The sequence below is a fragment of the Puccinia triticina genome, chromosome 13A (assembly GCF_026914185.1).
Source record: "Puccinia triticina chromosome 13A, complete sequence".
Lineage (NCBI taxonomy): Eukaryota > Fungi > Basidiomycota > Pucciniomycetes > Pucciniales > Pucciniaceae > Puccinia > Puccinia triticina.
The window spans coordinates 905524-929423 of record NC_070570.1 but is presented as its reverse complement, the minus strand read 5'-3'; the positions used below and the strand labels follow the sequence as shown (position 1 = coordinate 929423).

Sequence of the window (23900 nt, the reverse complement as noted above, 5' to 3'; positions counted from 1 at the left end):
CTTCGCCGTGCGGATGGCCGGCACAGGCTGGTCCCGGAGCGGAGTACATGCACACTCCCCCAATGACCGGCCAGCACACACGTGGAGTGCAAATCACCGGTCATCAAGGGGATTACGTACTCCTCTTGATGACCGGAACGGTCCCGCTTATCGAGAGGAGTAAACACACCTCTCGATGACCGGAACAGTCCCGGTCATCGAGAGACTAAGCATTCCGCTCGATGACCGGAACAGTCCCGGTCATTGAGAGCAATTGATCCCCTCGATGAACGGAACGGACCCGGACATCGAGAGGAGGAACACTCTTGATGACCGGGTCTGTTCCAGTCGTCAAGGGGAGTGTTTACTCCTCTCGACGACTGGAACAGACCCGGTCACGGTCATCGAGAGGAGTAAACACTGCTCCTCTCGACAACTGGAACAGACCCGGTCACGGTCATTGAGAGGAGTAAACACTGCTCCTCTCAACGACTGAAACAGACCCGGTCATCGAGAGTGTTCCTCCTCTCGATGGCCGGGTCCGTTCCATTCATTGAGGGGATTAAGTGCTCCTCTCGATGACCGGAGCGAACCATTCATCAATCCTCTCCTTGAACAGTTTGCTCCGGTCATTGAGGGAGTGTTTCTCTACTCGGTGACCGCAGCAGACTCGGTCATCAAGATGATTATTTTCTCGATGCCCGGGTTCGTTCCGGTCATCGAGTGGTGTATTTAATCCTCTCAATAACCGGGACCGTTCCGGTCATTGAGAGATGTGTTTACTCCTCTCGATAAGCGGGACTGTTCCGGTCATTGAGAGGAGTACGTAATCCCCTCGATGACCGGTGATTTGCACTCCACGTGCGTGCTGGCCGGTCATCGGGGGAGTGTGCATGTACTCCGCTCCGGGACCAGCCTGTGCCGGCCATCCGCACGGCGAAGTCATGGGGTATGTACTTCTGCCCCTCAAACTCTGTTTTCGAGGGGCTGGGTACCCGATCCATGGCTTTTTAGCAGGTTAAGAATCCCCGGGGGGTGCGCCCCGGGGAGGCGCTCCGCTTATTTTTTGTATTTTTTTATCATCCTTTTTTTATGTCATGCTGGGGGGTCCGAATACCCCAAGAAAATGGAGGAGGGGAAAGAAAAATCCCCTCTGCCGGCTGGCAGAAAAAAAAATGAGAATTTCAAGCTTTTCATTTGCAGTGCGCGAAGCATTTTGAGCTTCCGCGCACTGTTGCCGGGACGTCGAGTGGACGCCCCCTGCAGTGCGCAACGAGTTTTTCGCAGTGCGCAAAGTACATCCGATTATTAATTACATAATAAATCTTCCTCTTTTTAAAGAGTGTTTAAAACCCTTGTAGTGGCCAAATTACCACGTAACAAGTTTAGTAATTTACATTACTAGTGTTTACATCAGCACAGTTATAGTGCTAGGGCCCAAAACCCTTATTTTGACGGGTTTTTTGCCCTAAGCTTCATAAACAGAGCTGTCAATTCTTGCAATAAGTCGAGTTTGTAAGAAGAAATTTCTGTATAAAGTGGCGTCTTGGTTTTAGCCATTGCCTCTGACATTATCTTTTTAGAAAACAACTTCAATAGTTTGATGAGTGGTATGAACGCCTGGGCCAGCTTTAAGACTGATTGATTATAATGCGCTTCAACTTTTGGATCGACAACGGCGAATAGGGCGTATAAGTTGAAATCAATATCTACAACAAGTCCTTCCAATTGATTGTAGATGATATCTAATTCAGATGCTTTCGACCACATAATGACCTAACTTGACACAAGTCCTTCCTGGTGGGAGGCTCGCTGTGGCTGGCCGCGAAGCGGCCCCTCCCGCAGGGAGGGACTTGTGCACAAAGTCAAAATTTTGGCTGAGAAAGAAATCACCAATGGCTGGAGGAAAAATACTTAGCATCACCCAGCCTCCCCCTCAGCTCCTGTGGACCTGCCCCAGAGCCAAATTACACTTCTCAATCTCAGCTTTCAAATGGCGCTGGTCTCATCTCCTCAATCCTTATCATTTTTTCTGTACTAATGTTTTAAAAATAAAAAAAACACAAAGAAATGTAAACCAAGGAATTACAACCCTCATGCCTTGTGGATATTGGATTCACAAGCCTGCAGATATCTGCAGATCCTACACCTGTAGCCACCCAATTGTTGCAGATAGGATATTCAACTGTGCATATTATCAGAAAATCCAAAATTGGATCTTCAGTGCAATGGAATATCCTCCAGGATTCCTTTGACCTCCAAAACAAATTCCTTCAATCAGTTTTGGAGTTTATGCCTCAAAAACTTGGGTGAGGGTGCCCATCAGTACTGCCAAGAAAACTGTCTATTCAGTTTTTCTTGTACACTAGAGGCCAAGGCGGCTGCGCTGCTGCAAAATTTAGGGCCCATTGCCACTCCCACCTAATCTCATCCAATTCCAATACTTCAATAAACACAGCTGTGCTCAATCCATAATGCAACACATTCTCCCACATCTTTGGGAAACTGCTTCCTTCCACACCCTTCCACCATGGCAGCTCTTGCTATAGATTCCACATCAGGACTGTGTATGAATTATCAGATGTATAACTCCTAGTTTCTACCTTGTGATTCAATCAAAAGGGAAACTGATACAATACAATATTGTACCAATTATGAGTATTGTATCACGTTTTTAATACAAATAAACAGGTAGTGGATTTCCTTTATCAGCTTAGCAATACAAAACACCTGGATTGTATAGCTTGCCACAATACACAAATATCTTCGATCTTGCATTTTAAATAACCGCCAATCCATTTGACAAAGGTGGGTCACATACTACACTGTGCTAAATGACCACATTGCACAAGCATAGTTGCCTTTGCCACAGCTCTCATTTTCTGTGATTTTGGCCTGACTTTAGCAGTGCTACACCTATCAGGAGCATTTGATTGCTTTTTCAACTTGAAAATTGAAGTAATGCAGCACAGCAGTCATTTTTTCTGAAGGAAATGGTGAGCTGAGTGCAACACTGCTCAAAGCTGAGACAAAATATTACACTCCGTTCCAGTGGTTTTATTTGCTTTCAATAGATTTTTCTGTTACAATAGCAGTTTAACACAGAACTGCTGCTAGGTTTTCTGGCTGGAAATGTTAGCAATATCACAAAAATGCTAACAGATGTCACATTTCATGCTCAGTTCTAGCAGAATTACACTATTGCTGCACTTAGAGTAGGATGACCAGTTTGGCTTGTGATATGAGTGTTATGAGCAGCACCTGTCATAAAATCTAGTTACACCTTGTAGAGAGATCAAGAGAGAGAGAGAGAATGTATAGGACAACTGCGGAGACAGGGCACAGCAGAATATATATTGAAATTTGACACTGATAGAGGCACACATCCCCTCCCCTCTCTGTCCAGTCCGCCCACTTCCAAGATGAGAGAAACTATACACACATATATATACAAGAGAGAGAGAGAGAGAGACGGACGACGTCGTTTTGGGGAGATAATGAAGAGGAGACGGGGAGGAAGAATGTCCCGAGCGATCTCGGGCGCAGCAGAAGCCAAGGCTACGCGAGAACGGCCTCCTCCTCGTCTCGAGGCGCAAGGCGCCTGTTAGGTCCAATGCAGGCGCCCGTGGACGACGGCCCAGCGTTTGATCCCGCCTCTGATGGGCTACCGCGAGGCCCCGGGCGGCTACAAGCGAACGCCGACACCGTCAGCCCCGCTGTGCCGTCGGAAAGGTTATAGAGAGAAATATATGTATGCGTGGAGCGGGTGTGACGGGGCGTGTTTTGGGGCCGCTGTAGGGCCAGCCATGGTGGTCACGGGCAGATGAGGAGCCGGGTTGTCGTCATCGGAGGAGGGGGAGGAGGGGAGCAGAAGGGCGCGGGGGTCCAGCTTGGATCGAGAGGTGTGTGACCCCTCGATGGCCGGTCCGACCAGTCATCGAGAGGTGTGTGACCCCTTGATGGCCGGTCCAACCGGTCATCGGGAGGTGAGAGACCCCTCGATGACCGGTCGGACCGGCCATCGAGGGGTAATATACTGCGGAGTCCCCTCGATGACCGGTACAGACCGGTCATCGAGAGCTAAGACTCCCCTCGATGACCGCACAGAACGGTCATTGAGAGCTATGACTCCCCTCGATGACCGGCACAGACCAGTCATCGGAGAGGAGGAGTGAACCTGATCGATGCCGGTCTGTACCGGTTGTCGAGAGGTGTGAGCCCAATACCACTACAGACCGACATCGAGAGGAGATGGAGACCTCGGGGAGGATGCCTCCCAGCAAGTGGGGACACAATTGAACTATAACTCACAGCCAAGTTCCTCGGACCCAGAACATGTCTGGATGACCCTGACGGGTCATCTTGAGGATTCAAGCTCTCAAGCTGACCTGTAAACACTCGGATGAGTGTGTACAGGCCTGTACAGGCCGCAGGGCCCTGACAACCAAGTTGTCAAGTTTTGGTTTGGAGGATGTCAGGGCCCAGGGTGTCTGAGCTTGGTCGGATACTTAGGGCCCAATTATAAACAAGTTTTGGGATAATATTGGGATTGTTTTCAAATAAGTTTGAAATCAAAAAAAAATATCTTAATGGTGCAGATACAGGGGCCAAAACTGTTTCCAACCTGTTTCAAACTAAGTGTAAATTATAAACCCACCACCATGCTGGATGAGTTTCTGGTGCAACTGAACGTAAGCCTCCAATACCAAAGGTTGCTCCGTTGGACAGTTGTCCGTCTCGCATGCGCCAAGACAATGGCAGCGACGGCAGAAGCCTTCCCAAGAACTTGGGGGGACAACCTGGGTCGGGACAACTGGCCACCAATGTCTGCTGACTCTCCCTAGTCAATAGATACCCGTGAATCAGCCTTGAAGGCTGATTATTGCGCGCAACATACTGGTTCAACCGCGAGAGCCTGTAGCTCGCTCATTCTGCAAGCTACATATGAGGTCCTGGGCATCAATAGATGCGCTTGCATCCTGGCTATCCATTTATGGTGTCTGTTTTGCAATTACTCGCAAATCAGCCTTGATGGCTGTATCTTGCGCAAGTACATATGCTGTGGCCTTTGGCGGGGGGAAGTACTGGTCAGGTGTATGGTGGGAATCTGCATGCTGAGCTGTAATCACATTCAAAACAGTATTGGTAATCCAGTTTTCCCCAAACCACCTCCCCAAGGTGGTTTGGGTTGTTTTGAGATTTTCAATCCCAAAAAAGTTAGCAAAAAGATCTTTCAAATTTATTTGAAAATAATCCCAATATTATCCCAAAACTTGTTTATAATTGGGCCCTTAAAGGGCTGGGGGGGAAGCTGTTTGTCCCCCCAGGGGATCTGGTTTTGTCCACCCCCTCCCTGAAGGCCCCCTATTTCATTTGAGTAGGCCCCTTCTTGATTTCAAAAAACAAAAATTCCAAACCCAAACAAAACTTTAACAATTTAAACTTTAAACTCACACAAAACAATGCCCTGTGTTCACACATCAGGGTCAGGAGTCTTTCCTTTAGGAAGGGAAGATATGGTTTTTGGGGAAAAAGAGTTCATGACTCTCTCCCAGAAACTTATACTCAAAAGAGGTTGGGATCTCTGGCTTAGCACAGAGATCTCTCCCAAAGGCAGGAGCCCGCCGGGCGGGCGGGACCCACAACTGGGTGGGCGGGTGGGGGCAAAAATTAGTTCTTGGAGGTGCTGTCGGCGCGGAGTGTTACCGGTGGTTGGTTTGCTGGAAGCGGCGTTAGGACCGGACAGACTAGGTTGCACGTGGCCAGGAGTACACCATGGCTGCAAGAAAAGTTTCTTGTTACTGATGTGAAAAGTTTTAGGTTTTCAAGTGGTGTTTAAAAAGTTTCTTGGTTTGAGTTTGGTTCTGGGAAAAGTTTTTGGGTGTGAAAAGTTTTGAAAAAGGTTTTCACGGTTCCAATATTGCGGTTATGAAAAAGTTTTGCAGTTTTCAAACGGTTATTGGAAAAGTTTCCGGTTTGGAGATGGTTTTGGGAAAGTTTCTGCTCTCCCCCAACCATTTTGAAACGTTTCAGGAAACTTTTGGCCCAAACTTTTCACCCAAACCTTTCAATCTGGTTCAAGATAAAGTTTATTGAAAAGTCATCCAGACTGACAAAACTATGGAGGCGCTGGACCGACATGTCGGACAGCTTTTTGTTTTTTGCAGTTTTTGAATTTTTTTGCATTGGCATTTTTTTATACAAATTGATTCTCCAAGATGGCCAGAAGCCATTGGATTATTGGTTTCCACTGTGCCACAACCACATATACAGACCAATATGTACATAAATATGTACATAAGGGCTATTGTGGCAACTGTACCTACTTTCTGCACCGCATGGGTGCGAAAGCAATGCCTTTAACCATACACAAAGGCCATCTGAGGATGTCCTGCGAGTCTTACAGCTTGCTGATGTCCTTGCAGAGGTTAACGGCTTGTTGAGTGGACTTGGGTCCCTGCGGGACGGGGCCTGCACTGCAAAAATAACTTGGTCAACTGCTTGCAGTTGACATGCAGGATACTCAAGCCAAGCTGCCATTGTAACTCCACATTAATGCAGAAGTGCCTTTGTTGGCACAGTCACTGTGCAAGGTGCACAGTGACTGTGCATTGAAGCTTGGGTTGAGTCAAACCTTGAGTAAGGCTGGTGTAACACCACAAGCTTCCTCAGAGTTGCCGCATGTCAACTGCTCACAGTTGACAAAGTTTTTTTTGCAGTGCTGTTGACTCAATTAAGTTAGAGTGATTTTTGGAGGCTCCCTTCGCAAGGGGTACTTGGCGTCAGCCAGGCTGCACCAGGCCCTGCAAAGAGAGTCTGGTGTAAGCTGGCAAATCACTTGACAGCCATTTTTCTTCTTATCTAGTCAATAATGATTCTTTTGCTGGAATAAAAGGAAGAGGTAGTCTCAATTCCTCAGCTTATATGCTCTGAAATGCTGTTCTGACTCTCCTGGGCACCTAACCAACCCCCAATCAAGTCAGGAAGGAGCATGATAGAGAGAGCACAAAAGTCAGCATGTAAACAGCTTGACCAACTCTTCAGGGCACCTAACCAACCCCCTGTTGAGTGATAAAGAAGTTGCTGAGAATGATGGGGGGGTTGGAGCGGGTTGAAACAGAAGAGGTATATATAGGAACCAGGCTGCTCTCCTGCTTGGTGAGGTACTTGTACTATTACAGGATTTATAAGCAATCCTGACACTGACACGTGTTTGAGTACTGCTACCGTTGTATACATACACTGATACAGACTGATACTGATCCCACATGTTTGGCAGATGCTCAAAGCAGAAGCAAGGAAAGAGGGCTAGATTCAAAACATGAAACGTGACTGACCAGAATATCTGGTTCAGAGCCATTTTTGTCTAGAAGTGTCGGCTCAGGCACCATGTTTGGCTAGGAATGCCGGCTCAGAGCCATGGTGGCTGTTTTGTTGCGCCAGAGGCGCCGTCAGACCAACACCAAAGTGGCTGGATTGTTGCTCTGAAAGCATAACAATGGCCGCTTTGTTGGTTCATTTGTCCATTTTGTCGTGGATTCACCAGCATTTCACAAAAAAAACACAAACTTGGGTGTTTTTGTTGGTCCAGCGCCTCCATACAAAATGTTTCTGGATGGAAAAAGTTGTTTGGCCAAAACTTTCCTTGAAAATAAAAAGTTTCCAAAGCCACTTACAGTGGTTATCTGGGAAGTTTCACCTTTCTTGGAAAGTTTCCAGATATCTTTGCATATCCAGCTTTCCCACAAGGCCAACCCAACTGGGCTCTTGGGATCCAAGTGCCCCACATTCTTTGACTTGATCCTTCAGCCCACTCTTGAGTTCTACCTGCCCTCCCAGCGCAAACAACCATGGCCAATCCCCCATCCAAATCCAACTACAATACCCATGAACCCCAACCCAACACCATCAACAGCAATGTTTCCTCCTTGTTTGATGTGGCAACCGGGCCCCCTGCTACCAACCTTTGCAAGGTTCATTACAAGGTTTCAGAGACCCCCACCAACGCTGCTATCTACATCAGCTACAAGTTTTATGCCAACATTCAATACAATGCTGACAACGCTTCAGGGTACAAAAGCATCCAGACCAACCACCATCTTCAGCCCTTGACCATCAGCGCCACAGAAATGAACTCATTCGACTTGGCCACCTTCAAGGCGCGGATCATCGCCTACATTTCTCAGACCAGCAAGAAATACCCCGTCAATATCATTGCGGTATACTCGGATTCCAGGTCCATCCTCACCTGGAACCATGCGTTTACCAAAGGCCTCGTCCATCAGCCAGCCACGCTCGCAATGACACCCCTCACCTGCTTTCCCACTTTCCGGTTTGAGGCAATGGACACCCACTTGGGGTGAAGAATCTGGCTTTCCCTCAAGATGGATCCAAATGTCATTGTCACCCATCCCAATGCCGTGCTCTTGTTATTAGTAAGTCCTCCGCCTAACAAACTGGCTAACCCTTGCAAGCTGCTAACAATTTCTTTGCGACTAGTGCCACAAGGGTGTCGCCGGCTTTACAATTGAGGCAAGGCTGGAAGCACACAACTCCAATACTAGGACCCCTACCAATCCTGGGAGAAGTACCAAGCCACCCATCCGTACACACCCAGAAGCAGGTGGCCTGATTGATGCGACTGCGGCCGGTGAAAATCAGCCCACTCTCACCAGTTCTTCAAAAAGACGCCGTGCCGATGTCCCATTGCCACCAAAGGACTTCACCATCTTCCAATTCCTGGCCGTGTGCAACATCACCCCCGACTCCAAAGAGTGAAACGAGATCCTCCAGGCAACGGTGGGCCGCTACGCTGCGCTAGAAATCAGCTAACTGACAATTACAGCGGCACAGCTGGCATCAGGATTTTCCAAAATCCCTGAATTGTGCAGTCCTAATTGACTGATACCTCATGGAGGCTTATAGTTCAATACACGCAAGGCAAGCAGTTGAATGCTGCAAAACAGAACATGTTTGCTGAACTGTCCTCAAAATGGAATTTTGGCTCTGCATCTGGTAACCAGGATGTCCTTACTCCCTGATGCAACGGTCCTACTGGACCATTTTGATCAGGGAGGCTCCTAGAATATTCTCACCAGTTTAAGTGGTTCAATGCTGCGGAAAGGGCCGCGTAATTTGCTGTTAGCTCATTTTTTGGCGTAGCGTAGCGGCCCACCGTTGCTCCAGGTCATTACCAAGCATCAGGTAATCAATCCACTGGACTTTGTTTGAGGATCTTCCACCCAGGAACTTCATTGATCTAGGCTTCAAGTGGGGGCCGGCTCGGTTACTTTTGAAGAGTTTGCGCAAGGCTTGCGCAATCATTGAAGACCTCAAAAACAACAACAATTGGCGTGATTGACCCGTTGGCATTTTTCTATCTACTCCGTCCCCAATTGATCTCTTTCTCCCGGAATGACTTGTCTATACCTCTCTGCCTGATTTAAGCTTGTCTATCCCTCTCTGTGAAAAAGAAGCTGTTGTCTATCTCTCCCTAGCTCTCTCTTGAAAAAATATCTATGAAAATTCTCTGTCTCCCTGAATGATGCTGTTGTCTGTGTCTTGTGCCTGAAATAAATATGATTTGGTCTATCTCTTTCTCCCTGAAAGATGCTGTTGCATATCTCTCATATGTTGAAATATAAGAAATTTGAGTATTGAAATATACAAAATTTGAAATAAATATGACTGACAATTGAAACATAAGAAACTTGACACCAAGCAAGATCACACATAATGGGTCTGTTTAAACAACTAAAACCCTATTTTAATTGATATCTTGGGATGAAACACCACCAAAAAAAACAATAAAAGAATGTGATGAGCTTATTCATTTGCCCTTGTTCTGCCACATATTCAGGCCTTCCTCCAGAGCCAGTTTCATCATCTCCTCAGGTATTGGTTGGACATACATATTTGAATGTTTGCGGTGCAAATATGGGGCATGATGTGATACAGCATTCAGTAGGTAGCTATTCATTGGTGTGTGATCTATATAATTGATGTGTGATCCTCCTTCTTGGCGTCTGGTGAGAGGAACAAATTTATGTCTGACATGGCATTGGGCAGCAAAGCAGTTATGTTGAACATTGATGGTGCATATAATGCACCGGAAATAACAAGAAATGGTTTTGTATATTATTGTGAGGTTCATATCTCCAAATTAACAAGGAAAACTTACCTGTGCTGGTACATATTGATAGGTTAACTCCTTGACAATAACTGTCATGTTATTCTCTGGCTGAGTTCCAGTTTTTATGCATCTTTGAATTTTGGCATAGAACTGATTATTTCCCACTTCCCATATGGATTCAACACAGAAAATAAGACCATGAGGACACTCTCTTTCCTGGACCTGTTACCTCCAGGAACAATGGGTATGAGAAGTTAGCACAAATATTTGGCAAATACAGTGTTGATGTTGATTTACCAAGACAAATGTCCCATCCCGGATAATTTCTTTCTCATCCACTCTGACTGCATTCACCCTTGTGATGAGGAGGGTGGGAAAATTTCTCAAAAGAGGAACTGGAACCAGTTCTCCAGCTTTGCGTTCCCGTCTATGGCCGTGGATAGTTGGTTTGAGTTGCCCACACCCAAACCAATGGGAATTGTATCCCATGGCTTTTTGGATGAACTGATTATTTTCAAAAAGTGCTCTAATTTCTGGTGAGGCTTGGAAATATCTTTGGTGTTCATGGTCAAATAGTATTGCTCCTGATAACAGCAACCTAATAATGTTGTAGTTGTTGAAGCTTGTGGCTATATCCCTGCTGGGGCTGAGGCGATTGGAGTGAATTGATGCATTCCTGATCACCCCATTGAAACTTTCAAATTTCTCGGTTGCAAACAAGCTTGAAGGGCCGTATCTGCGGATAGATTCTGGGAGATGCAAGAGATGATGAAATTTGGGTTTGTTAGCCCACCTCCCATTCATGATACACACATGATATAAGAAGAGGTGAATGTGATTTTCCAGCTCCCAAATATATTGGTCCATGTTGTTTATATGGGTCTGAAATGCCATACTTGCAATCTGGGTTAATGATGTCCAGATTTCCTTTTGTTCCTCACTCATCATTGGGAACAGTGCAAATGGGGTGGCCTGAAGAATGAGGTGGAATTCTTTGTTAATGAGACTTTTGTAATGCTGTATCATATATTTTGGCTGAATTGGTGGTCCATTAATCCCTTCAGTATTGAAGGCCCGCCACCAGGCTTCCAGTTCTGCATGCTGTGATTCTTTCAGCTGTCCCATAAAATCCTTCCACAGGTATTTGACAACCCCCAGAAGTATGACATGCAGGATTTCTATGGGAGTATCCTTGCAACCATCAAATGCTATCAAATGAGCAAAGGGGTTAATCATCCTTTTGGGAGTATCTGCCTGGATTTTGAGTATTCTTAACATTTCTTCATAATCAGAGTGTTTCAGGTCTATTAATGCAAAATTGATGTGGTCCCTGATTCCATATGCTTGATGTTTTCTTTCAAATTCCTTCTGGGTACCTGATTGAGAGGTTTCCCACAATTCATAGGTATTATCAATTGTTTCTTGCCATGTGCATGGGGGTGGCATATGAAAGTGGCCAAAAAATTGTCTGAGGTATTCCATTGTGCATCTTTCCTCCCCTTGAGGCAACGGTGGGTAGTTATCGCTACAGTAACGCATAATGTAACAATAACGTAACGTTTTTTGGCCGTTATTGTTATTGTTACCAGTAACGGCAGTGCGATATCAATATCACACCAAGAGTTTTTTTTTCGCGACGGCCGTTACTATATCTGAGCGCGTAGCAACAGATATTGGGCAAGATAACAAGCAATAAAAGGCCAAAATCGGGCCAATTTGGCCTTTTATTGCTCAATAACGCGTTATCCGCTGGATAACGCGTTACTTTACTGGTAACGGCCTAAAAAAAAAGGCCCGCTACGTTACGCGTGATGCCGCTGTTCGCGCATTACTGCTAACGATAACGGCGCAAAAAATAACGGCGGGTAGTTACTTTACAAAAATCCCGCAGATATTGTAAAGTAAAGTAACTACCCACCGTTGCTTGAGGGCATTGCAATCCGCACATGCAACAGGGGTTGTTGGAGGATCCAGGGTTTGGTGTATTGGTCACTTCTGCAGCCATTGGTGAATCCCCCACAAATGCAAGCATAACAGTCATAAACACAACTTCTTGCTTAATACTTGAATCATAAGCAATGCTACCTGCTGTGGCCAATTCACTGCAAATATTTTATTTTCAATGGTTTGCCAATGGTTAAAGACACTTATGAGTGATAGGTTAGCTTACTTCATTTCTTGAACTGTGGGTTCAGCAAGTTCCAGTGGGCCAGCACGATTAGATGTGCATATAAAATGGCAGTTGTACTCCATGTTTGAGAGGCTTGCAGGAAGGCCACTTAGTGTAAAGCAAAATGAATTGTGCTTATTCCATCTTTTGGACTTGTTCCCAGAGGTTTCATCAGCATACAATGTGATAGGAACATGACATATTATACTTCCGTTGGCCTCCTTCCTCCAAGGATTGGGAACTGGAATCTTAGTTGTTCCACCACCAGTCTGACATTCTGAAGGGAGAGGAAAATAAGTTTCAAGTAGCAAAGTAGCCAATATTGAGTGTAAATGAAATCCCCTTGCCGTATATGCAGTTATTGCATTGAGCAATAAAAAAACCACCTAATGAGGTCATAATTTGATCATATTTCAGGCAGAAATATGATACTGGGATTTATTCAAGAAGGTGGTGGGTATATGGCAGGTCCGCTGGAACCAACATCTGTGTCACATTGATACTGACATTGTTGTGGATTTCCACAACATTGCAATATTTAGGCCTGACACATTTGGATTACAAACAATCATTGTATTTGTAAAAATATACTGGAATCATTATCAAATCTGGTCCATAAGATTGGCACACTGTGACTGGCTCATATATATAATAATGCTTGTTCTGAGCTTCAACCATTTGTACTCAGCACTTCCAGGGAAGCTCCTCTCTCCATTTGATATTTTTCCCCTTTGGGTCGTGAGGGTAAAATTCCAAGTGTTTGGAAACAAGAGGATTGGCCAGTTCCTGAAAATTTACACATGGACATCATCAAAGTCATACACTTGTATTACCCCAGCTATGAGATTCTTCAAGCTTAACATATAAGTCTTGTTTTGGAATACAGAGATGTTTTGCTTGATTTCATATTTCAAGATGTTGTAACAAATGCGGGTCCTTGCTCTCCTGATTGTCTCCCAGTGGGGAAGATCCATGTTGCACAATAATAATATTGACTGGATCTTATCATACATCTGTGAGTATAGGATTGTATGCAAGTGGCCCAACATCAGGGTCCCAATTAAGTACTTTGAAGCCCACTCAATAAAGTCATGATCAGCTGATAATTACCAGTTTGCAATACATAAGATGCAACACATACCTCCCTGTTGGGGAAAGGGTACCACGGACTATTCAGATCAACTTGGTATCTATTTTGAGTAGAATTGTTATGTGCTTGATTTAAGTTTGCTTGAACAATTGCTTCCTAATCTTCAAAAAATTCATGCAAGTCTAAACTGCAATCAGAGCCAAAATTGGATGAAGACTCATCATCTGCTTCATGGCCAAATTCTGCAGGTTCCATTTGATCAATGTTCAGTGGTAGGGGTACTTGTTGTTGAGGAGGGAAATGATCAACAAAGGACCCATCTTCCATGTCTATCTCTTCCCTAGCAGGACCTTGATCCACTGCTTGAGGGACATGAGGAGGTGTGCGTGGCCTCATCAGTGCTTGAATATGAGTCCATTTATCCACATGCCCTCAAGATCTCAGGTGGGCTGGAATATTCCTTGGAAGACATGATTGATACCCACATATCAGACACCTGTATTTCACAAGGCCATTCCTAGGGGGCAGAATTTCCAAACCTAAAGGTAAAATAAATGGTTAGTCAAACATGGGTGAAATCATACAAACAAATTCAACATATTTCAAACCTACCAGGTATATCAGACATGGCCAGGCCAATTATATTTCATGGGAGGCCAATCCTATCTAATGGGTATAAGATTAGACAAAATTGTTGAAGGGGACAGAGGGGAATGGTGTTTTTGGATGGGCAAGAGAGGCAGTTATGAACTTGTCCAGCTCCGCGCGCGCGGCGCAGCCCCCCATACCCCCCAATCCCAATGATACTTGTTTGATCTCCGACCAGGTTGGATATCAAACAAGTTCTGACTTCCACGTATCCCCTGGGCCACTTCCCCCCCACACCCGCAGATCCTGACCTGACAACCTTTCCCCCCCACACACGCAGATCCTGACCTGACAACCTCCTTTATCTGGACGCTGTGGTGCTCCATTACAAACCATAAGTAGTATTTTATTGCTTTTCTTTACATATATTCATCATTACATTGCCCATCTTCTTATAACCCTTCACAAATACCTCATTATTATTGAATATTCAGATTCTACGCCAAATTTCACCTATAGTCACTCATACATAGTACCCCTTTATCTTTAATGGTTCAATAGTTATAAAGGATATAAGATTTACAGAAAACCTACAGTCTTCATTGGTTACAACACTCATTTCATTAGTAACTGACTTAAATCATTACAGTACTTTCCTCTTACAGTTACTTTCTCACATATTAAACCCTTTACAGACATTACTCATTATGTACTATCCCTATTTGCACACATTGCATCATTGGATCTGTGCTCACCTCCTTTAGTAGTGCTCATCATTACAAGCTGTTACTATGTTCACATCACCTTCCCCATTTGTACAGTCTTTCTTCCCATAGCCAGAATTCCCATGTCTGTGCTCATCCTTGTACCCCCCCTGTGGTTTCTTTCACTTATAAACTCCCCTCAGCTGCTGTACTTCCCCCTCATGCTGGTTTGTTTTGGATTATCCCCCCCCCCATAGTATAACTCTCATCACTTGCACACTTTGCTCTTACCCTTCTCCTCAGATTGTACTCTTTGCTAGACTATCATCACTTGCATATCTTTGCTATCACCTCCCATATTGAACTCAGAATTGAACCCCATCACATACTTTGCTCTCAACCTCTCATCCTTTTGCACATTTGCTCACAACCCTCATTTCCACTCACCTCATCCTCAAGCTTGTGGTATTCCAACTAGACATTGGTTGATATACATAAACTCCTTATTCTAGACCTCACTAAGGATTAGTAGAACTCAAGCCACACCCTTTTCTTTCTTCTTTTTCTTAGTGTAACTCTCACCAACTCCAGCATTAGATAGGAGGGCAGCCTCAACAGCACCCTTAGCTTCAACCTACATTATTACTAGTGTAGTTGTCTATTTCCCCTCCAAGCTCTTTTCTGTTTGTTCAGTAGTTCCACAAGTGGTGTCCCAACAGTGGCCTGATTTCCTTCTTATTCTTCAGTCTTATACACCTCTAGCATAAGATTTTCATCATCACCTCTAGTTTTGGCTATAAATCCACATTATTAATCACAATCACACCCTTCTTACCCCAGTCCTTCATTCAAATCCTTCTATCCCTCATCAATTCCCTTCAAAATATCTTCTACTCCATCCCTCTCATCAAAGATCTCCATTTAAATTCTTCCCTCTCCCTCCATCATGGCCAGTTTCTCTCTTCACCCCATTCCTCAGAATCAACAAAATCATCCTGAAACCTCGAGGAAACCTTTTTCAGCCACTAAATCCTCAAATAGCCCGCAACCAAAGAATTATAAATGTTTATATTGCTTCCAGAAAGGTCACACCATCTCCAGGTGCCATATAGTCACTTATGATAAGCGGAAAGGATTAATTAGACAAACTAGCAATACTGGCATATGGCTCTCAGATAATTCCTACATCCCTTTAGATTTATCTCGGCCTGTTAAAAGTGTAGTTGAATGTTTAGTTGCTGCTTGGACCCTCGAATCTTTCACCTGTTCCTCCTCTTTGGCTTCCCTCAATCAATCTCTTGCTTCGGGTGGAGTTTGCGAAGGAACGGATACACTGGAAAACCTCAGCATGACCCCGGCCCCGTTATTGGATCAGAGTACAGCTACGGATCAGATAGACCTCACCAATGACCTCCCCTACGTTGGATCTCTCAAACTCACGGTGAACGAACGCAATTGCGAAGCAAAGGTGTATTCGAATTTGATCTTCAATTTTATCACGGAAGGCAAGGCTCGGACGGTTGGTTTGGATGTGCGCCGTCGAGGATTTCGCATACCAGGAACGCGGCTGGGTGATTACATCGAGGTCAATGGGATAGCCGCTGCCACCGTATCACTTGGAAAGGTATCCAGCGTCACCTCCTTTTTGGTTACCGACAGGATTGGACCTTTGATCCTCGGCAAAACATTCCTGGACGAATTCCCTGCCAAGCTACAGCGTAAAGGATTGTTGGGCCCAGCGCTGGCATTCTCAGACTCAAGTGGAACAAAGTACATCGCTCCAATCGTTGACACTAGGAAGAACAAATACAACAACCAGGACAAATCAATGACCAGTCCTCCTTGAGAGTGCTGCATTGTTTAACCAACCGGGACTGTTGCTAGCGGCTATCAGCACTCGTTTTTGACACCGGTGAACAACCCGGCATTCTCCCTAACTTCCGCTTATAATCACTTGTTTTTGATGACGGTCTGCAACTCGGAAACCTTTCACTTTTCTATTTCTTTTTGATTCCAGGGTCTCAGTCAGGAAATAATTCTCTCTCATGCTTTCGACACCGGTGTGCGATCCGGACCGCTTTTAAAACTCTTTTGACTTCGCTGTACAACCCAACTCAGTGCTTCCCTCCTAGCAATGCCGACGCGCGATCCAGATTGGAATACCAGCTGTATCATCCTGTCGCATGGAGCTGGATCTTCAAGCACTGCTCTTCTTTCGGCACTGCAGTTCGAACCGAGTGCTGCATTTATACTGTTGGAAGAGTCTAGCATCCAACACCCTTCTTCAACCCCGCCGAGGGGATTACACATGGTTTTTCTGCTTTCCAACTTGGTCGTACCCTCAGCATTTCGAGAATATTATTGGATCATTAGATGCGCTAGGATCTCAGCTCTTGAATGAATCAGGCTTGACGTTATTCCATCGACGCCAGTGCACAATCCGGAAACCTCTTCATCTATTACTCATTACTCAATATTTACTTGATCAGTTTCCATCTGCGCAGGTTTTTTTTTTTTTGACCTCATGCTTATTGTTTTCGACGCCGGTGGTCGACCCGGATATGTACAAAATTTGATTGGAGCATCATTTTTTTCTTCAGTTCTTCTCTATCTTTTGGCACCGGACTCGGCGCTACCTTCTCTGATAATGGAGATCATTGGATGCGCAAGGATCTCAGCCCTCAAATGAATCAGGCGTGAATTTATTCCAGCAACGCCGGTGCACGATCCGGAAGCTTTTCCTTTGTTTTACTGCTCATAGCTTTCCCAAGATCTCGTCTGCGCGGGTTTTTCGACTTCATTTTTACTGCTTTCGACGCTGGTGTAGGACCCGGATCCTACTGATGCTTCTTTCGACACCGGTACATGACCCAGTGCCTCTTTCCTGATATCAACTATACATCTCACATCTTTTGGATGCGGACTTGTGGTACATACCTCATACTCGTTGGATTCTAGCTCAATTCGTGTCTTCATGGACCACCTTTCTTCATGGACCACCCAATACCTCAAATTTCATCATCTACCTGATTTCTTTTGGACACTTGAACCTTGGATTTGATCCTCTGAAATTCTCCTGGACCTCTAGGAATTGGCATCTTTGAATGAAATCCTCTCAGTTTATTCATCAGGCCCCAGGAATTACTCAGGGACCCCATCATTGAACCCAGACACTATCAGAACTTGGAATACAGATTTACAACTCAGATATCAACTCAGAACTCCCTCTTGTGTACATCCTCTTCCCTTCAGAATATTTTCATCATCATATCTTCCAGGTTATTCCCTCACTTCACATCATTCAGACATCAGCCTCACCTTCAACTTTTCCACAATCATGAATTAAATCAAATCAACCAATCAAATGGACCAATTATTCCCTCATCATCATCCATCCATCCATCAATCATTCCCATCATCATTCATTTTCTCCCCCATCATCCATCAACATTCCTTGGCATCTGATAGCAAATTACTGGACATCCAACCACCACAATACTGGAATTTCTTCATCATCTTCACCCTGTATTCTAGGAATTATTCAACCAACAATCCAATCATTCATTCCTTCACCATTATAATCAATTTCTTCCAACACATTGCAGCTCAGAAACCACCCAATTTGAGCAAGAATATTCTTTGGACAGCTTATCAACCTCCCTGGACTTCAAATTCTCTTCACAGAACTTTACATTATATATTCAGACACTTCAGAAATTCAGTCATTCAACTCCAAATCATTCACAACCTTCAGAAATTACAATTATCAACCCCATCATTCATCATCATTGCATTGCATTCTTCCTTGGTCTCATTTTAGGCAGGAAAATTATTGTATTCTTCAGAGTGGAATTTAGTCTAATATGTGTCTGTCTCAAGGATATTGCCTTCAGCAGAGTTAGATCTTCTTAAACATTCAACCCCTCATTGATAATTGGACCTTCTTTTGGAAACTGGACTCTTTTGGATTGGATACTGGACTATGGATACTCTGGATACATAGGACTATTGGACTTTGGATTGGACTTGGATACCTTGGACTCAGATATACTGGACTTGGATTATACTTGGATTCTATTTGGCTTTGGACACTGGACTCTGGATTTGGACTGCTACTCAGGACTTTGGATTTCACCTTTTGGAGGAGGAACACTGGACTTTGGACCTTGGACTCTTGGACTCAACATTCTTCAACTCTTTCTGGATCACCCTTCTCTTTGGTGCATTGCCTGGGGACAGACAATAAGTTGGGGGAGGATGTGGTGCTCCATTCCAAACCATAAGTAGTATTTTATTGCTTTTCTTTACATATATTCATCATTACATTGCCCATCTTCTTATAACCCTTCACAAATACCTCATTATTATTGAATATTCAGATTCTACGCCAAATTTCACCTATAGTCACTCATACATAGTACCCCTTTATCTTTAATGGTTCAATAGTTATAAAGGATATAAGATTTACAGAAAACCTACAGTCTTCATTGGTTACAACACTCATTTCATTAGTAACTGACTTAAATCATTACAGTACTTTCCTCTTACAGTTACTTTCTCACATATTAAACCCTTTATAGACATTACTCATTATGTACTATCCCTATTTGCACACATTGCATCATTGGATCTGTGCTCACCTCCTTTAGTAGTGCTCATCATTACAAGCTGTTACTATGTTCACATCACCTTCCCCATTTGTACAGTCTTTCTTCCCATAGCCAGAATTCCCATGTCTGTGCTCATCCTTGTACCCCCCCTGTGGTTTCTTTCACTTATAAACTCCCCTCAGCTGCTGTACTTCCCCCTCATGCTGGTTTGTTTTGGATTATCCCCCCCCCATAGTATAACTCTCATCACTTGCACACTTTGCTCTTACCCTTCTCCTCAGATTGTACTCTTTGCTAGACTATCATCACTTGCATATCTTTGCTATCACCTCCCATATTGAACTCAGAATTGAACCCCATCACATACTTTGCTCTCAACCTCTCATCCTTTTGCACATTTGCTCACAACCCTCATTTCCACTCACCTCATCCTCAAGCTTGTGGTATTCCAACTAGACATTGGTTGATATACATAAACTCCTTATTCTAGACCTCACTAAGGATTAGTAGAACTCAAGCCACACCCTTTTCTTTCTTCTTTTTCTTAGTGTAACTCTCACCAACTCCAGCATTAGATAGGAGGGCAGCCTTAACAGCACCCTTAGCTTCAACCTACATTATTACTAGTGTAGTTGTCTATTTCCCCTCCAAGCTCTTTTCTGTTTTTTCAGTAGTTCCACAACGCAGTCAGCAACCTCTCACTCATCTGGACAAAGCCGGCGACCTCGCCAACACCTTATACTTGGATGATCCGTCACTGGACAGACAGTGATATCTCCACGTCTCCGGGTTCCCTCCTCAGTGGTATGTACTCCATTACCTTGAGCCCCTAACCCTCCAAACCACTCGATTCACTAGCCCCTTCTCACCTGTTTCAGATAAATAAACAAAATGGAACCCCTGCCCAATCCTGCCCCCAGTGTTATAATCTGACCGGATGCAAACGGTAATTGGCCTATGCCAGGACCCAATGAGTGGCACACAATTCAAGAAAAGTAACAACCGGATCTTGCAAGAGGTCCAATCACGTCGAATCCGGCCACAGAACCGACCCCACTGGCCCAACCACACGCATCACACGCCCCATTAGAACCCGGATACCCACAACAAGCCGGATTTCCCCCGAATCCGCCCATCATTGCCAAGCAATCTGCCCCCCAGCCTGGCCCAAACCATTACCCGCCAGGCAGTAAGTCCATATGTCCCTAACCCCTCCCCCCCCCCCCCCCTCCTCATGATGTGAATACTCAAGTACGACACACCAGCCCCCCCCCAACCAACATGGCCCCCATTTCCAAACCAATTCAGGTGGGGCAGGACCCATCTGCCATACACCAGCTCACCACAGACCCTCTCCCTACCACTCACAAGAATGCCCAGCGGATAGCACCCCCGCCGCACCCGCCCCCCCAAACAATACTTGGATCAATCAGCAGCTCACTGGTACCTGGAGGCCCAGCCCTCCATCAGCCACGGCCACTCACCAGCAGCCCGGTCCCATCTGAACGCCGCCCCTCAACTGCTGCAAGTTTGCAGTCTGGCCGATCTGACTTATCTTCAGCAGCGGTTTGGCCAGACACCTTTTCCTTTGTAAGGGAGCATGTCAGGATACTTCTTGGGCTAACATGAGCAACTCCAAGGACTTCATTTGGGTTGCAACACCTATGTTTGATGTAAGTTTGAAGCCTTGCATCCCATCCCATCCATCCCACCTGAGCAGAGACACTAATTATCCCGTTCCCACAAGATCCCTGAGCACAAAAAATGGCCGGCGGCCATGGTCTTAATCCTCGCCAGCATAGACCACATGCAAGGTGAAATCCTCAGCAAGTTTGGCGCCATCAAAAACATGCAAGCCAACATAGTCAGCAAGATCATGGCCAAGCTGAAACCCCAGGCCAAGGAGGGGGCCCTGGCTCCCAGCAAAGCCAATGCGGGTGCAAGCACCGAGACGCCTCAGGGGCTTTTACGTAACAACCTCCAAATCATTTTACTCAATGGGACCCTTGACGCTTATGGAAGGGTGGCAAATCACAAGCTAGCGGGGGCCGCCACCCCCTTTTTGGCCATCAAAGTAAGTATAAGTCTTCCTATGGTGGCCCTAACCCAGAAATCAGCGCTAATCAAATGACTTTCAGGCCTTGGTCAAGACCCAGGATGAAAAGTTCCTTGCCCAGTTCCCGCCGGACTATGTAGACAATGCCGCCTGGAACGCACAACTTGATATGATTATTGCTAACGTCCTGAAAGCTGACAAGCACAAGCTTCTCTCCCTCCTCCAAAGCAACCTACCAACCACCGGCAAACCACCGTGGCCCGTCCCCGTCTTGGTGGAGATGGTGGGCAATGTTTATTTGGCATGCTAACTCGGTTCAAGGATGTCTGCCCCATCCAGATCAATCAAGAAGTGAAGAAGCCCGCCCAAGCCCGTCTTGCTCACATGCGAATTGTCCTCCACCTCAACCAGATTGTTTGAAATGACCAAGGCAAGAAGCACACTTTCTGGACTCAACTCAACTCAGACCTTGCCCTGCGAACAGGTAAACCCCCGATGTACAAATTTGTGTTTGCCCGGCTCCAACGGTGTATCCGCTGCGCTGCATATAGCGCAGCGAAGCGGTTAGCGCAGCAATTTTTCGGGTCGCTGCGCTACGCGCTTTTTTATTTTCCCGGGAAAAAAATCAAAAAATAGCGCGCTAAAGAAGCGATCACGTAGCGGTCAGCGACGCTTTTCTCTATGCCATGTGGGATCAAAAAAAAAAAGGAAAAAAGGTTTAACATACATAAAAACATGTTTACAACATAAAACTGTTCCGCTATCCGCTAATTTAGCGGGTAGCGTAGCAAATTTTCGCTTTCGCTGCGCTTTCGCTAATGGCCCTGGGAGGGTAGCGGACAATTGCTGCGCGTAGCAAGTAGCGCAGCGGTGTTCTCGCTGCGCTATCGCTTTTTGGTCTGGTCACGTAGTGGTCAACCGCTGCGCTACGCTAAAAGGCCGCTTTTTTTAGCGTAGCGCAGCGGATACACCGTTGCCGGCTCATCCTTCGCAAGGACAAGGCCCTCTGGGATGGCATCAATACCGTCGACAGCATCGGCGAGGCCGACTGTGTCCTGCCCACCGAGGCGGAAATCAAAGAAGAAATGGCAAGCTACCTTTGTAGGCAGAGTGGCGCAGGCGCGGCACCTACCACAGAGCCAGAAGGAGGCATGGATTTAGCGGATTTCTAACAGATTCAATGGGAGCTGTCCTTATCCCAATACCATCAAAAAAGCCATATCCTCCCTTTGATTCCCTACTCAGTTCCTAACACTTATCATCCCTCAGTTACTAACCAATATCCTCCCTCAGATTGATTATATAAATGATGCCATACATAGTTTGATAGTTTATCCTCCCTCAGATTCCCACCTTGTTTCCTGACAATTCTCCTCCCTCAGTTACTATCCAATATCCTCGCTGTGATTGCTTATATAAATGATGCCATCCATATAGTTAGTGAGAAGAAAGTTATACAATGTGATTGACCAGCAACAATTTCTAAAAACATCCGGTGATTCTTTGCAAAACGTTTTCCCATTTGTAATGAGCTAGCGAGAAAGTTTTATGCGGGGTAAGAGGAAGTTTCTCAGAACTTCCTCTTAAACCGCAAACTTTTGTATGTTGTGGAAACTTTTTCAATTGAGTTGGAAAAGTTTCCCAAAACCTTTGCAGTTCTGGAAAAGTTTTTCAATTGAGTTGAAAAAGTTTTCATGGTTGGCAAAAAGTTTTTCCCACAGAGAAAAAGTTTCCCCAACCACCTCATAACCTTTTCTGGAATAGAAACCAAATGTGGAATATTTGATAGAAGTCTTGGAAAACATCTCAACTCAGTTTCCGCCGCAAACGGGACCCAACGTCTAAGCTGAATTCTATTGAAAACTTTCTTGAGTGGTTTCAAATACCACTCAAGAAAGTTTGCTTGCAGCTGTGGTGTACCTCCGGTGTGCCCCGCCTTGTGGGTTGCCAGCCGCAGCCGCAGTGCCCTCCTTGCGTCCTTTTGCCTTGCCACGCAGCTTCACAATGCCATGATGGTGCCGCGCTGCCTGCGCGCAGGGTGCAGCTCATTGGGTGCCGCTCCATGGATCAGGCCCACATCCGCTGCGCTCCTGTAAACTAACATAGAACAGAGCAAGTAAATATGAAGAATCTATCCTTTTTTACATCAAGCGTTGTAGTCAAAAATAGAATGACTTCACCGTTTCTCATCCGCGACTATGTTGGTACCCTCATGTTCCACTATGTAGGGTCTTTTCCCTCTTCAAGTCCTTTGAACTTCAAAAGACTTTGGAGGTTGACTGTTCAGTTTTCAAGAAACGGGCAAGAAGAGTTATGGTGTTCATAATTGCATATGTCACGGTTTACATAAAATCATAAAGCAAATTTTGGCTGGGAGATGTCAGTGTGCATAAAACTTAAAGTGAAATTTCCCAGCCAAAATTTCAGTTTATGATTTTATGTGAAAAAATCTTATGCAATTTTGAACACCATAAGTGAAAGAGACGCGTAGCCAACTTCTTGGCGGGTTGTCTCAAAATGTGTACTGTGATTCCAGGAATGCCTGGACAGATTCTTGAGCTGTGAACTCAA

The 23900-nt window shown here is 45.2% G+C and overlaps 1 protein-coding gene across 1 annotated transcript; it reads left to right on the top strand.

Moving 5' to 3' along the window:
* Window positions 1–16011: 16011 nt before the first annotated feature.
* On the top strand, window positions 16012–16509 carry PtA15_13A91 (uncharacterized protein; the record flags this gene model as incomplete). Its single annotated transcript, XM_053162772.1, has 1 exon — window positions 16012–16509. One exon carries the CDS (start codon window positions 16012–16014, stop codon window positions 16507–16509), a length of 498 nt encoding a protein of 165 aa, XP_053026247.1.
* Window positions 16510–23900: the final 7391 nt, after the last annotated feature.